Source organism: Morone saxatilis, unplaced genomic scaffold, assembly GCF_004916995.1.
Source record: "Morone saxatilis isolate NCDOM2014 unplaced genomic scaffold, NCSU_SB_2.0 Contig10, whole genome shotgun sequence".
NCBI classification, from domain to species: Eukaryota; Metazoa; Chordata; class Actinopteri; family Moronidae; genus Morone; species Morone saxatilis.
Genome location: NW_023339652.1, coordinates 1,248,030 through 1,263,246, shown reverse-complemented (window position 1 = coordinate 1,263,246; position 15,217 = coordinate 1,248,030). Strand labels below are relative to the sequence as shown.

Genomic DNA, 15,217 nt, shown 5'->3' with positions numbered 1-15,217 from the left:
AATCTGCAACTATATCACTAGATGCCACTAACTCCTACACACTGGTCCTTTAAAGTCTAAAAGTCCCTACGAGGAACTTTAGTCTTGTTTTAATTTTGGTGCCCCCAGTGGACAAATGCGGGAGTGTTTCTGCCTCCTTGTTTCATTGATTTCAAGGGGAATCCGACCCGGTCGCAGACATTAATAATATATATACATAGAAATATCCAATCTTCTCTCTGATAGTCTTGTTTGTTTATGTCGGTCATATAGAGGCTTCACTATTAAACTGTGTCTGTTTATAACCAGTTAAAAACTCCTTTAAGTCAAACTATGTCTAAATTATGTCTAAATTATTACAAATATGTTCAAATTATTAAAATCATTCAAAGTAAAATCAGCAAATCTTCACAGCTGACAAGCTGGAGCCATGAAATGTTTTACAGTGATTATAGAAACAGTTGCTAATTCATTTTCTGTTTACTAATAGTTTCAGCTGTAAACTGTTGGGTAATTTATATTACATTTATCATAAAGTAACTAAAGTTGTCAGTTAAATGTAGTGGAGTAGAACTATAAAGTGGCATTAACTAGAAATACTCGAAGTAAAGTTAAGTACATCAAATTAGTACCTAATTAGGTATGTAGGTAGGTAGATTTACTGCTGATACTATAATCACAGTAAAGATGGCTTTGACCCAGAATTTACAGAAAATACATTCAAACACCTAAATTAATAAATAATATGTTAACTTTTTTATAGATTTATTTATTATTATTATTTATTTATGTTGAGGGTTTGTCAGAAATTTCTCAGGTTCTTGAATCTATTTAAGTTAGAATTAAGAGATGCTTTATTTTCCTCCTGGCTACGGCTCTGACTGATGTCGCTGTACACGTTGGTTTGTTGTTGTTGTTGTTGTTTTTGTTTTTGTGGTCGTGTTGTGATGTCATGAGGCTGTGTTTCATTATTTGGTTTGTTTGTTTACCTTGTTTTTATTATGTCTCCTCCCCTCCAGAGAAACTGGATGAGATGCTGGCGGGGGGTCAACAGGAAGTTGTCCTCAGGGCCCGCCCATCAGACGACTTTAGAGCGGCGACGGTGAAACAGAGACCGACCAGCCGGCGCATCACGCAGGCTGAGATTAATGTAAGACGAGTATTCATAAAACAGTCATAAGACTTTCGGTTGAAGCAGTCGCAGCTGGTGATGATTTCTGCATCTGACAGTTGTACATTATTTTCAACCAACAAAACCTTCTCAGCTCTTTCACTGCGCTTTATCCAAGCCAATGAATTAATGTAAACATGGCAGTAGTCTCCTATTCTGTAGCTATATGAATAATACTATTTTTACACCGTAATTAGTGTATAGGCCAGTACAGGTTTGCGTTGTTATCAAGTAAAACATCAAAAAAGTGCAGAAAAACAGGGTCAGTAAACTGTAGAAATCAGCATGCTGGTCAGAGACAAGTTACTTTTTTATATCTTGTACATCAGTCTCCCTTTCAAACTTGATGCCGACGAATCAGGAGAATTTCTCTGACCTCTGCCAGTGTGGCATCTATAAAGAACCAAATTGTTGTTGCATGTTGTTCCCATAGACTGAATAAAACAATAATGATGTTCCTGGCTGTTTACGTTGCAAACATCTGCAACCGCGGAGTCATTTGACCTGGAAGTGACTGCTAATTGTACCCTCTGAAGACAAAAGCCAGATGTTTGTGGGTGTTTTTAACCACAGGACACGGCTTGATACAACAGTGTTAAAGTGGTACCATCAGTGACGGTATTATTAGTCTTCTCATTACAAATCGTGCGTGTAGATAAGCAGAAACATACTTCAGAAACAGGACTAAGTTAGATTTAAGCTTTTTTATGGATTTTTGAATTAAATGTGTTAATCTGTGTGTTTGTGTGCAGTCGTTGTTTGAGCGTCAGGGTCTGGTGCCCCCTACAGCTCCAGAGAAGAGCACCATGGCTTTACCCCGAGGAATGTCCAGAACCAAGAGTTTTGGTGAGACACGCACATGTTATTGTATAAATAAATATTAATATGGACGGTGGCAGGTGAAGTACTATACATACACTATAAATACATTCCTACAGGTAAAATGCTAAAAGTATGAGCATCAAAATATCCTTAAAGTATCAAAAGTAAATATATTATTATATTAGTTTTAACGTCTCCATGGTTACCACGACAGGCACACCTGATGATGACAGGATCACGGCTCTGATCAACGAAAGTCGGTTTCCGCGGAGCTCCTCACTGACGGACAGCTTCATCCCTCCCCCTCCTCAGACAGCTCCACCCCCTCCTCCCTCAGCCTCCTCCACCTCCTCGGTCTTCCTCCTAGACTCTGGCCCTCCCCCGTCCTTCCTCCCGCCGCCTCCCCCGGCCAGAGGGGAGGGGCTAACCCGGTCCAGCTTCAAGCCAGGGGCGGAGCCGAGGCTCCAGGAGCTCTCTGATTCGCCAACGAGGAGCCACGCCCACGCTGAGCGGCAGAGGAAAGCGAGGTCGATGATCATCCTGCAGGACACGCCACCGCCGCTGCAGCCTGACGCACACCCCGCCGCCACACACGCACTGCACACTGCCACGCACACCGCCACACACACGCTTCACACCGCCACACACACCTCCACGCTGTCTCTCCACAGCACCAGCCCCGCCCTCGGTCACTCACCGCTGTCACGCCGCCGGGGACGACCAATAGAAAACCCATATGCTAACGTGGGACAGCAGGCTCCGCCCTCCAAGCCACAGAGGAGGAAGTCACCTTTATTGAAACAACTTCCTGTAGAGGAGCAGGGTTAGGACACACCTGTCATCTTTCTGATTATATTTGTGCCTAATTTTCCTAAGTGCATTGTGGGACGTGTGTTGTAGTTCATTAACTACCTTTAGCAGTTGGTTGCTAGCTAAAAGCATACTCAGTGAGCTGTGTAAATCAGGGCTATACTTACATTTTGTGCCTTGGCTGTGTTGTACCAAACGGCACAACTTACGTATGGCTGTGGTATACTTGCTTACCATTCTCCCAGTGCTTCCATAGTGACCGATAACCTTCCAGTGATCAAACTGGAGACAAAACAGCCAATCAGAAATGACCTACTCCAATTCTCTTTGGAGGAAGTGAAATCTCAGGAAAGTGAATTTGAGCTAATAAGTGAAACTGAGAGGTTATTATTATGTGTTTACGTGGTTAATAGAAAACAAGCAAATCAAGTATAAAATTGATTTTTGTTCCTCACGCTTCCAAAAAACATTTTCATGTGCTCAAAATGTCCAATTTCATGCTCAGGATTGAGACAGAAATGTAATGCTGTAGACTCCTACTCATCACCTGTATCAGTCTGACTCATTTTCATTTTTCTTCTAGGACTCGGAATGAAAGATCATGATTCGTCTAAATTAGACGTACCCAGCAGCCCCAGTAGGGCGGAGCTGTACCAGCAGCAGGTTCTTTCAGAGCGCGCTCGGGTTCAGGGCCGAAGGTCGTCTCTTTTCCTGTCTGTGGAGGGATCCGGGACTGAAAACCAGGTCCCGCCCCTCCTGACTCAGAGCCATTCAATGGATGACCTCGGCGAGCTTCCGCCTCCAGCTCCGGTCCTGTCGCCCTCACCAACACCTCACACCTTCCTCCACCCACTGACGGGGAAACCTCTGGGTCAGTCTGACAACACAATGTTATGGGATCTCTCTTGTTTGTTCTTAACAGTCTGGATGTATTCTGTGGTTTATATTTTTATATATTATATATATATATATAATAATCAAGTTATCCATTTTTTCTAGAGTCTAAAGAATCAACGTATTCCAAATCAGATAACGATATAAATCCATTTTTGACACTGGGCTTAATGATCGGTACCACAGTATCTAATGTATCATTATATTTGAATTATTTTAATGTATTGTAGTGAATAAAGTAGGGGCTATTAAGAAAGTAGTCTTGAGGTAGTCCACAAACTAAACGAGGACCTAGAACAGAGCCTTGAGGTACTCCACAAAACTAAAAGAGTACCTAGAACAGAGCCTTGAGGTACTCCAAAAAACTAAAAGAGGGCCTAGAGCAAATCTTTGTGGTACTACGCAAAAAAAGAGGACCTAGAACAGACTTGAGGTAGTCCACAAACTAAACGAGGACCTAGAACAGAGCCTTGAGGTACTCCAAAAAACTAAAAGAGGACCTAGAACAGAGCCTTGAGGAACACAAAATAAAAAAGGACAGAGGACTGAGTTTTTGAGTACTACTACAAAAGAGCCTTAGATGATGTGAAAATACCACAAGCAATCTGTTAGAGAGTATTAGCCCATTCGAGAGCAGTTAATTTACACCTTTAATTTTCTTTTCTTTCCTCAGACCCCTCGTCCCCACTCGCCCTGGCACTCGCTGCACGAGAGAGAGCGCTCACTGCTCGCACACCGAGCCCAGAGCCTCGACTAAAACACGCATCTGCCTCCACCACACCTATCCCCACCCCAGCTGCCAGCCCAGAGGGAAGACACAAGCGCACCCCTATGGCCACCCCACAGAGCAGCCCCGAGCCAAGATCCAAACGCACCACCCCTCAAACAAGCCCCGAGCAACGAACCAAGCGCACCACTCCCCAGACCAGTCCTGAGCTGAGGCATAAACGCATAACCCCTCCCTTGTTCCCTGATGGACAGGTGGAGCGTCCAGAAACAGAGGGAGGAGTGACATCACCTGCCGGCCCCTCCCCTGAGCGCTGGAGACCCACCCCCTTGCCACAACTGGCCAATGAGAGTCACTCTGCTCTGATTGACAGGCGTAGAAGCCTCACAGTGGGCAGCTCAGAGGAGGAGGGCGGGGCTTACACAGTTACACTTCCACCAGCCTTGTTGTCATCCAGCGATGAGGAGACTAGAGAGGAGCTCCGGAGAATTGGCCTGGTAACTCCACCCCCTGCCTTCGTCACTACACCCGCACCTCCTCCCCCATCCTCCCTCACCTTGTTGCCACGGCGAGTTGGGGAGGGAGGGGGAGGAGAGAGTGCTCCTGACTCCCTGGTTAGACGAGATGAGGAGGAAGGAGGTGACGAACGGCTCCATGACAGCTCCTCGTCCCCCAGCTCGCTCCCTCCTTCCATCACCTTGGCCTCCCCTCCTGCTCCAGCCTCCCCCTCCTCCCCTCCTGCTGCTCACCCTTCCCCTTCCTCCCCCTCCACCTCCCCAATTGCTCTAAAGCCACGCCTTCGCTCACCTATTGGGCGGGGCCGCTCTGCGCTCCGGGACCCGCTGCTGAAGCAATCATCAGACAGTGAGCTCCTCCCGTCTGCTGCATCGTCCTCCTCCCCCTCTTCCCCACTCTGCTCCTCCCCCACCGGTGGCGGTGGCCGACAGCCACGCTATCTTTTCCAAAGGAGGTCCAAGCTGTGGGGGGGTGGGGACGACCGTGGGGACGAGCGGCGGGGCCTTAGCCCGGAGGAAGGGGGAGGCCGTCCAGCAGCGTTGGGAGGTCAGGGATCTGGGTCGGCTGTGGATCTGACCAGCCGGTCGGCATCAGCGCTGGAGCTGAGCGGCCGAGCTGGGTCCGGACTGGATCTCGCTAATCGGCTACAGCTGCTTAACAAAGACAGTCACTCTCTGGGGGAGGAGCCGAGTCCGCTGGATCCAGGCCGGAGATCACCAGTAGGAGGCGCCAGGTATATCAAACTGACTTTTGTTATAAATACTGCAGTACTACTGACCTGAGAGCACTACTGTGTGTGTGTGTAGTGTGTGCACGTATTATAACAGAATCTGTTGTTTGTGTTGTTCCAGATGTGTGGACAATGGAGAGAGTAAATCGTAGGTTTTTATCTCTGGTAAACATTTCTCGTTATCGCTAAGAGATGATTTTCCTTCGCTAACAGCAAACTAACACGCACCTTTCTTTGCAGATGACTAACTACTAAATGTCTGAAATTACTATCCCGTCCGTCTTTTGGATAAAACCTGGAGCTGAACATTTACTAAACACTTGTGAAAAGTGATTGTTAAATCTTGTCCCTGTCAATCTTTGTATTTCTCAACATGTGGTATGCACGGAAGTAAGAGCGATACTTTGTATAAAAGGAGTTCGGGTCCGGTGTCTTTTTTCAAAACAAAAAACACAAGAGCAAAAGTTCAAGGACTATTTTAAATAATGTGTTTATCTGCTCTAATGAAAGCTGCAAATATTAGCATATCCATTAGCTAGTACAAATCAGTCGTCTTTGTCGCTACTCCAGGTTTGTTTTATAGTAAGTATGTTACAATGCTATAATAACAACACAATCTAATACTCTTCTATCATACTTGTGATGACTTGCTTCCCTTTTATTTCCACGTTTTCTACATGAATAGTCTTTTAGAATTATATTACAGATGAAACAATCAAAGGCATATTTAAGACCTCACAGAGTTCTCATTTTACAACAAGTCAGCTGGAGACAGTTTCAACCAACATATGTTGTTTACATTACTGCTAATTAGCTAGCTAGCAACTGCCTTAACAGGAGTAGTAACAGTGACTAAGGGAACAGGACTTCAACACTAGAGATCGCCTGATAAGATTTTTTCAGGGTCGATACAGATACTGATTACTAGCAATCAAGAAAACCTGACGTACATTTGCACATTCATTGATAACTGTTGCGTTTATTTCATTTATATACTGTTTAATGTGTTGCAGGTTGTTCTCTAGTCTTGGTGAACTCCACACTATCTCCCAGCGAGGATTTGGCGCCAGCTATACAGTCCGACCAGGAAGCCGCTACCCCGTCACCCGTCGGAGCCCCTCCCCCTCTCCCTCCCCATCTGATAGGTCAATAGGGCTTGCCTCCTCCTGCTCTGAAAGGCCAGATCTGAGCTCAGGTCGCGGTCTAACCATCCTAAAGTCATCCAGTCTCAGTCTCCCCTCAGAACCAAAGGAGGTTCGGTTTGTGATGCGAAGTGCCAGCGCACGAACCAGGTCCCGTTCACCCTCACCCTCACCCCACGCCTCTCCCTGCCCATCCCCGGTCCTCAGCGGGCCCCTGTTGGCCCTTCGGCCATGGAGGCAGCGGCCCCTCAACCTGTGGAATAAATACGACGTGGGTGACTGGCTGGAGAGCGTGGGCCTGGCCGAACACCGCCAGCGCTTCCAGGAGCATGAGATCGAAGGCTCCCATCTCCCCGCCCTCACCAAAGACGACTACGTGGAGCTGGGCGTCACCAGACTGGGACACCGAATCAACATCGAGAGGGCTCTCAGACAGCTGCTGGATGGTTCCACTTGACCCCTCACCTCTGACCACTAACCTCTAGACATCCTGAACTGTGACCTCATAACCCCTGACCTCTGGTCAGACACTAGGCCATCTCTTTGACTAGGATATCTTAGCAGTGACTGAATCTTTAGACCTTTTTACCAATGTGGAACCCAGCTCTCTGAGTGATCTCGGTGACATTTTGGCTCATCAGCTCTTTGGTCAACTCAAAAGGAGTTGGTAGCAACAGGATCTGTGTCCAGTATTTAGCTTGAGTGTTATAGACCTCCAAGATTTGACCTCTGTTAACGTCTAGTGCCCAGTGTTTATGACGTAAAAAACCCTTTTTGAGGTTTTCTGCTGTACACTACGAGACATTTTCGGCTCTGAGGCTGCAATGTTTAAACTTAAAAAGCTGGAATATAGCCTTACCGTGTTCACATCTTATTGTTCGGACCTTAATTGTGAGCAACCGAATGAGAAAAATGTCCCAGATCTGAGTTGGAGACGATTTTTCCCATTCTGTGAATACAACTACAGCTGCAAAGCTGACAGTTGCATGAAAATAAAAATCCAGTTTTAATTCTAAATTAAAACTGGATTTTTATTTTATTATTACTCTTAACTAAACTCATTAAACTTTGATGAACAACCCAAAATCCAAAGATATTAATTCCTATCACAGACGACAAAGAAAACAAGCGAAGTTTAATATTTTAGAAGCTGTAAGCTAAACAATCAATTATTAGAATTGTTGCCAATATTTTTCTTTTTCCTCAGTCAACTAATGGATAAATCAACAAGCTAATCAGCTGATTAGAGTGTCTGTAACTTAAAATTTTACCTAGAATTGCTAACATCCTGTGCTGGCTAGCAAGTCAAATACTGACATTATATAGATAACTTTGTTTGTTTTCTGTATATTGTTGATCTGGATCACTAGAAAATAGAGATTTGACCCTGCTAAAGCTAGTTTACAACATCCACGCAGTAATCTACAGCATTACGTTTGCATACAAAGCCAATCGCAGCTGGACACAGAGCTCTGCTGCCAATTCCAACAGGTGAAGGGACATCGATCGAAGAGCTGATCTGTCAAACTGATTACAAATATAATGAGACGGGTTCTTTTCCTCGTGCCATTCTGCTTCCCCAGACGAGTTTAGCTGGACTTTTGCTAGCAGAGCTGGACGATTAGCGAGCTACTGGGAGTCTCTACCTTAACAACGGGAGATTAACGGAGAAACGATATTTCTCCATCATTTTACAGAAAGTTCTTGTGACTTTTTTTTTTGTTTTTGGGGTTTTCTTTTTTCCAAATATCACTCATGAAGAATTTGTGTTTATTTTGAGTTCATATCTTAATACTGAATCATTTAGAATTTATGAATAACAAGTAATAATAATGTGGTGGTGATGACTTACAGAGTTTATAATAGTTTGGAAAATGATTTTGAGTTCCTTATGATTTGACAATGAGTTGAATTTCAAGGTCGTTTCGGTGATGTTTTGGAATTCATAATGATTTGTCAATGAGTGTGACTTTGTGCTGATGTGCTGTGTGTTTCAGGGAGAGCTGCAGCAGAGCTCCAACTGTAAACCTCTTTGGTTTCTAACCTGCTTATCGAGGGCTTACTGTACATGGTGCTATCTGTTTAAAGCCATCTGTACAGAAAATACCTTTCTCCTTCCCCTCCTATACCTTCCTCACACTGACACCTGAAACGCGTAGGTCAACCCCCCACCCACCCCCTCTTAACTAAATTAATCAATCGAGTGTGGCTGTACCCGCCATAACCATCTTGCAGTAAAGGTAACTCGCCAGGAACAGGCCATATATGGAGTTTCCTCCCTGCCATATTGGGGATTTCTTCCCTGCCATACGTGGAGTTTCCTCCAGACCATATATATATAGAGAGTTTCCCAGGGGCCATAAATCGAGTTGCCCAGTTACAGTTTACAGTTCATGTGAAGTCACAAAATTTGTGTTTATGAGTCAAGATGCGGTCAATTTGCTAGAATAACTGACACCTAATTCACAGAATTATAACTCTCATCCTTTTTATATGAGTCCAAGAACAATTACAGGTTAATGATGTCAAAGTAGGACTGGGCGATAAGGCCAACATTACTTTTTAAGCTCAAAGACATTTTTTATGATTTTAATAAATAACTTTACCTTCCAGCGTGATTGAAACATTATTTAGCTGTTATTGTTGTGCATATTCAGTAAATACAGGTTATCCCATATTAAGGATGTGCACAAATAGTCATTTAAACATTGCTACCATCGCTAGTCAGTTACTGAAATATAGTTAAAAGCAGCGAGGGAACATGATGGCAGCTCGTGTTTTGATCCAGTTGAAAATGAAAATAAAGTACAGTAAATACAGACAATATTTTTTCAGACAATGTTTATCAACTACAGAGGTTTCTTACTCTTATCTTAATGTTACAATTTCTGGGGAAATTAGTCACCAAGAACATCTTATTATATGATCTAATATCACAACATCTCAACATCAGCCTAACATCTGCAGACAGCTACAGAAATCTGAATCAATCACACTAATTTCCTCTATCGCCCAGCCCTACATTAGAGCGTTTGATAAGAAGCTGTACAGTTTGTTGAATGCTACTTTATGACTAAAAACCTCCACATTATATTTATTATCTGTGTGCAGAATCCGGTCTGACCGCCTCATAAACAACATTATTGGACACAACTCTCACAGAAAACTGTCTTCCTTTCGCCATCTTACCCAGAGAGCAACGAGAACACTCACATCTCTGCGTCCTGTACAGGATGTGATTAGCCTAGCTTAGCACAAAGACTTGAAGCAGGGGGAAACTGTTAGCATGAAAAGTGAAAAAATACACTTTCCAACCGAAAAGATTTCCATGTTGTATCTTTGTTAGCTGGTTCGTCACACATTTATCCAGCCGAGTTAACAGTAGATTAGGACATCATGAGGACAATGCTAACAATAATTGATAGTTATGGATGATACCTGTAAGATAACCAATAATCTCTTAAAATTTTGTGTTCATAACCTGCAGTTTTTACACACCAGGCTGAGATATAGTGAGTCTTAACTCTGTTTTAACCAAATCTCAACATCACAATCACAAACATTTTATAGAACTCCAAGAATTCAAAATAAATTATTACTCATGAACCGATAAATTTATCAGCTGGAATTTAATTATCACAATAATTTATCTGTTCTGATAATTATTGTGCATCCCTAATTCTATATTTAAGTAATTTAATTTTGTAATTCAGACATCTTTGAAGTCTCTGGAAAGTGTATTTCTTTCACTTTTTATTCCCTTTAAATTGGAATTAGGAAGCAAAGTTAATGTTGTATCATCTTCAAGTGCTTTTTCCATTACTGCTACAGCTCCCTGTTTCCTTAATAATCTCACACATAACGAATCAGTCTCTCCTCCTGATTCCCCTCTGAAGCACAATCAAAGTTCCAGTGCCTGTTCCCACAACGTTACTGCGTTTATCCAGCTGTTCCTCCCCGACTTACGTTCCCGAACACGAGCCGAGTTACAATCATGAATCCCAAAGTTGTACAAGTTCACGGTGCCCTCCTTCCTCCTATGGGAAACAAAGTGTGACAAGAATGTATAGTGTATGTACAGCACATTACAGTAGACATTATAGTCTGTATAATATATATTATGATAATGTAGCTATAGTGTAATATATAAAGTATAGTAGACAATAACATTTATACAGTAATATTTTGGTAGATGTAATCTATAAAGTATTTATCCAGATGTGATATTCAGCCTTTGTAAACAGCTACACATCAGATGTTTAACTTCGAAATGAACGCTGGAAGGAGACAAAATGCATCTTTAAAGAGTAAATTAACACTAAATACATTTATAAGTTAATATATCTACAGTCAGATAATCATACTATCACTTTATTCCAGTCGCAGTGTAAAGTGTATCTGAGCAACACTCCCCTACCGAGGCATAAAAACTGAAACTAAATCCTCGTGTGAATCTAAATCCTTTCAAATTTTCTTCCCAAACTCTTTCCTGCACTAAAAAAGCTTCCACACAACGAGGTGTTACATCTCTGACTAGAGAGAAAGTCGTCACTGAGACAGTCAGTTCATACAACAGTGACAATGTTCGGATACTGATGTGCGCGTACGAGTATTTGTGAGAAAAAGTTGCGCAAAACTGCTTTTTTGTTTGTTTGTTTTTTTGTAGCCGGCTGCCTGAAAGCATCACGATGTAGTGAGTAAAATCAAGACTGATCATTGGATTTGAATTTAGTCGATTCAGGTCCAATTCTTGACGTTTTGGTGCAAAGTATTCTACATATTATGCGCACAGCGACAGCCCTCAAATCCCATTGAGACCATTTCAGAAGCCTGTTGAACGCCTTATGTTGTTTACTTCTGTATTTGGTCCTTAAAAAGGAAACAAAACGATGTGTTTCACCGCTTAAAATCTCCTCTACTCTGCCTCTGATTGACTTCTGTCCTGGTGCCATATTGTTGATCCAGCAAGGAGTCTGCAGGCGATATTTTATTTTGAAAATTGACCTGATTCTCTATGCTGTTTCTGTGTCTGACTTCCTGCCAGACTGCGGCGAACCCGTGTGGTGGAGGGTGGGGGTTAGGGTTTTAAACCTGCTCATATTAAAGTCCGGAGAATGCGTGAAACAAGCTAGTTCGTACACAAAATGTAAACGTTATGAAGGGAAACACTTGAAGACGGCGCCGTGTCATCGTTCGACCGCTGCGTGACGTACGTGTGATAGATTGTTGGTTTGGGAACCTTTCGGAAAAAGGTGTAAACAGAGGAAGTTTCAGACACCGTTCAATGATACTGACTCACAGATCGATAAAAAACAGTGAAAACTTTACAGCACAAACATCTTTTTAGTCTTTTATCTCCAGAACAAACAAAGTTCTGGTCTCACAGGCGAAGTAAAGTGCCTGTGTAGCTGTTTACAGTAAAATATCACCTTTATCAGATACTGTATGTATAGTATATATTATAATGGACTATAGTCTACTGTACAGAGTCAACCACAGAATGAGACGTGGGCTGTCGCTTTCTCTGCAGTGTAACAAAGAAAATCTGTGATGGAGAGGTCATGTGACCTCTTAACCTCTGACCTCAGGTCCCCCACTGGGAATCCCTCTGTACACTAATAAAGTCATGAGGTCGTTCACTTGTTGTAGGATTTCTCAGCCAATCAGAAAACACAACCAGCAAAACCTGCTGCTAAAAAGAAAATCTCACCGGTGACGTGAAGTGAGGTCAGTGGTGTTCCTCTGCAGGGGAAAGTAGTTCCTTCCCTGAAGTTCTGCCGTCCGTCTGCCGCCAATCGAATCAGCTAACAGAGTTTATAAAAGGTCTTCTGAGGTTTATTCTGTAGAAAACATGGTTCTCTGTCCTGAGACCATCCTGGTTCCAGATCCATGAATCACACGTCCATCTGTTATGTTCAGTGAGTTCGGTGACTCATGAGTGAAGTTTTGTTTTCGCCTGGTCCTGAATTATTTGTCTCCAGACTGCGACCATGGAGTCCAGTTCCCTTCAGCTTTAACACATCACGCCTCCATAACCAGTTCTTTAATCTATATCAGGGGTAGGCAACCTGCAGCTCCTCGCTGTGGCTTCAACAAAACAATTATATGGAAATGAAACATTTTTATTTATCATGTTTGGAGGAAAATGTGATGCTGTTACACAGAATTAAAAACAAATGTTTTAACGTCCTGACATGGCGCCTCTTCCTCTATAGTTCGGCAACCTTTAATAGCAGGAGCTGCTAGTTTTGAGTCTCCCTAGCTGAGAATTTAATAGTGAGTGGACAGATTTCTCTGCTGGCTTTTTGGGTCAAAAACGTCTCTTTGGATAGAAAAGGTTGCTGACCCCTGATCTACATTATAAGGTTTATAGTGTTACAGCGTTGTGATAAAGGAGGAGACTCTTCAGGCGGCCCTGGTACCACCATTTTGCTAACAAGTGGAAGCCGCCAGTATTTCCAGATGTTTTCTCGACTCTAAATGTCGAAGCCAAAATAAAAACCATCTGAAAATACTGAATCTGGTCTCAGTTAGGGAACCAAGGGGACCCATGGAGACCTCTACCCTTTAGCGTCATATACATCTATTATTTTCCTCTATTAAGACACTTTATGCAGTATTGTTTTGTTTTTTTCTCACCAAGAAATCATCTTTTCCCAAACATGTATCCTCAACATCAACCAAACTTCTTGGTTTAACTTAAGCTAAATGTATATGCTAGCTAACGCTAACGCAGCAGCTGGGTATATGTGGCTAATTAGCAGCGGTGGAAAGTAACTGAGTACAGTAATGTACAAATTAATGAGGTATTTTTTTTATGCTACTTTACTTTTAAACTTAATTTTAGAGAGAAATATTGTACTTTTCATGTCACTACACGTATTTAAGAGCTTCAAAAATAAGATTTTACGTGTAAAACATATGTAAAATATTAAATTGTTTTAAAAAGCACCAGAAGTTTATGAAGCAGTTAAAATTAGCTCCAGTTCGACCAACTACAACATTAAAGTACAATAATGTAATAATATAACACTGACAGTAGCCACTCGCTGCATTACGAGTACATTTTGTTGCCAATACTTTTGTACTTTTACTTGTAATGGAGTATTTTTATACTTTGAATACTTCTTCCACTGCTGCTAATGCTCATGGTCCTTAAAGAAGGAGACAAACTGGCCGCTCTAAGATAAAGACTAACAAGGCGACAGGTTGAGAACCGGATCTTAATTAAATTAAAAAGATGGAATAAACTGGATAGTGTTGACTGACTTCACGCCTCAGCTTCCTGCTGATTGGCTGAGAATCCTGGCTTTCTAACGTGCGTGTGAAACCTTCCTCCTCCTGATATTCACCTGGTTATAATGGTTTTATGGTTACCCTCCTCTTCCTCCTCCTCCTCCTCCTCCTCTTCCTCCTTTCTAGCTTCCTCTTTTTACAGTATGTTTGTAGTTTCTTCTGGAGTGAGTGGCGTGAGTGTACGTGTAGTTTTTTTTCTTCCCTTTTCTAAAGACTAACGAGCACACAAATGACAACTGATGAGCTCTGCAACGCAACAGATTGTAATCTTTATAATAAACTGTCATTTATTACAAAGTTAACTCTGCCTTCACGTGTGGTTCTTTCAACGGCTTTTACGACCTCTGACCTCTGAATCTCAAAGTCGAGTTAATGACTGACGAGTTTAACCTCGAGATTGTGGCAGCTTCTCAAGAAACGACCAAACATAAACAACAGTTAAATGATAAGTCTTGTTCGCCCGGTCTTTAAGAAGATTCTCATGTCTGTATACTACAGCTACAGGCAGCAACTGGTTAGTTTAGTTTAGCATAAAAAACTGGAGAGAGGAGGAAACAGCTATAGATAAATGCTCAGTCGCTATATATTGCGGAGGTCAGCAACATGAATGTAAATTATTTACAACTTTTTCTTTCTCTAAACACACAGATTTATATATTATATTGTTATATCATTATATCGTTATATTATATTGTTATATTGTTATATTTATATAAGTATTATATTGTTTTAAAGCTGCCTGGTTGCTTGTCATGTGACATTTCTTTACAGGAATAAACCTAATTCAACAGGAGAATTATTTTCCACACACAGTTTTTCTTGCCACTTTCCTGTTAGACATTAATTTGTAGTGTGTGTGGAGACTTTATGCACCAGTTCACACTAATGTAACAACTATTCACTGTTTTCATTCTGTATTCTGTAAAGAAAAACAGTGGCTTTTTGTTTTGTTCCTAATACTTCGTCTGTTTGTACGTTCAGAAGCTGACTGAACCAACATCAGGTTCAATTTGTCACGTTCACAAAAAGCCAAATTTCATGCAAATTGATTTAGATTTAACCGAGTTACGATCTCTCAGTGTTGTTAACAAGCCGTCACATCAAGGCAGTACCACTTTTGTCCACAGGGG

At 42.2% G+C, this 15,217-nt stretch overlaps 1 protein-coding gene across 1 annotated transcript in view; it reads left to right on the top strand.

Annotated features, from left to right (window-relative positions):
- The window catches only part of shank3b (SH3 and multiple ankyrin repeat domains 3b), a gene marked incomplete in the record, with an annotated part of 36,719 nt that extends 27,732 nt beyond the window's left edge, over positions 1-8,987 (top strand). The window contains 7 exon segments of the mRNA XM_035675309.1: positions 999-1,129; positions 1,903-1,996; positions 2,187-2,795; positions 3,366-3,653; positions 4,350-5,652; positions 5,771-5,797; positions 6,663-8,987. Coding sequence (XP_035531202.1) covers positions 999-1,129; positions 1,903-1,996; positions 2,187-2,795; positions 3,366-3,653; positions 4,350-5,652; positions 5,771-5,797; positions 6,663-7,248 — 3,038 coding nt within the window.
- Between the last annotated feature and the right edge of the window lie 6,230 nt (positions 8,988-15,217).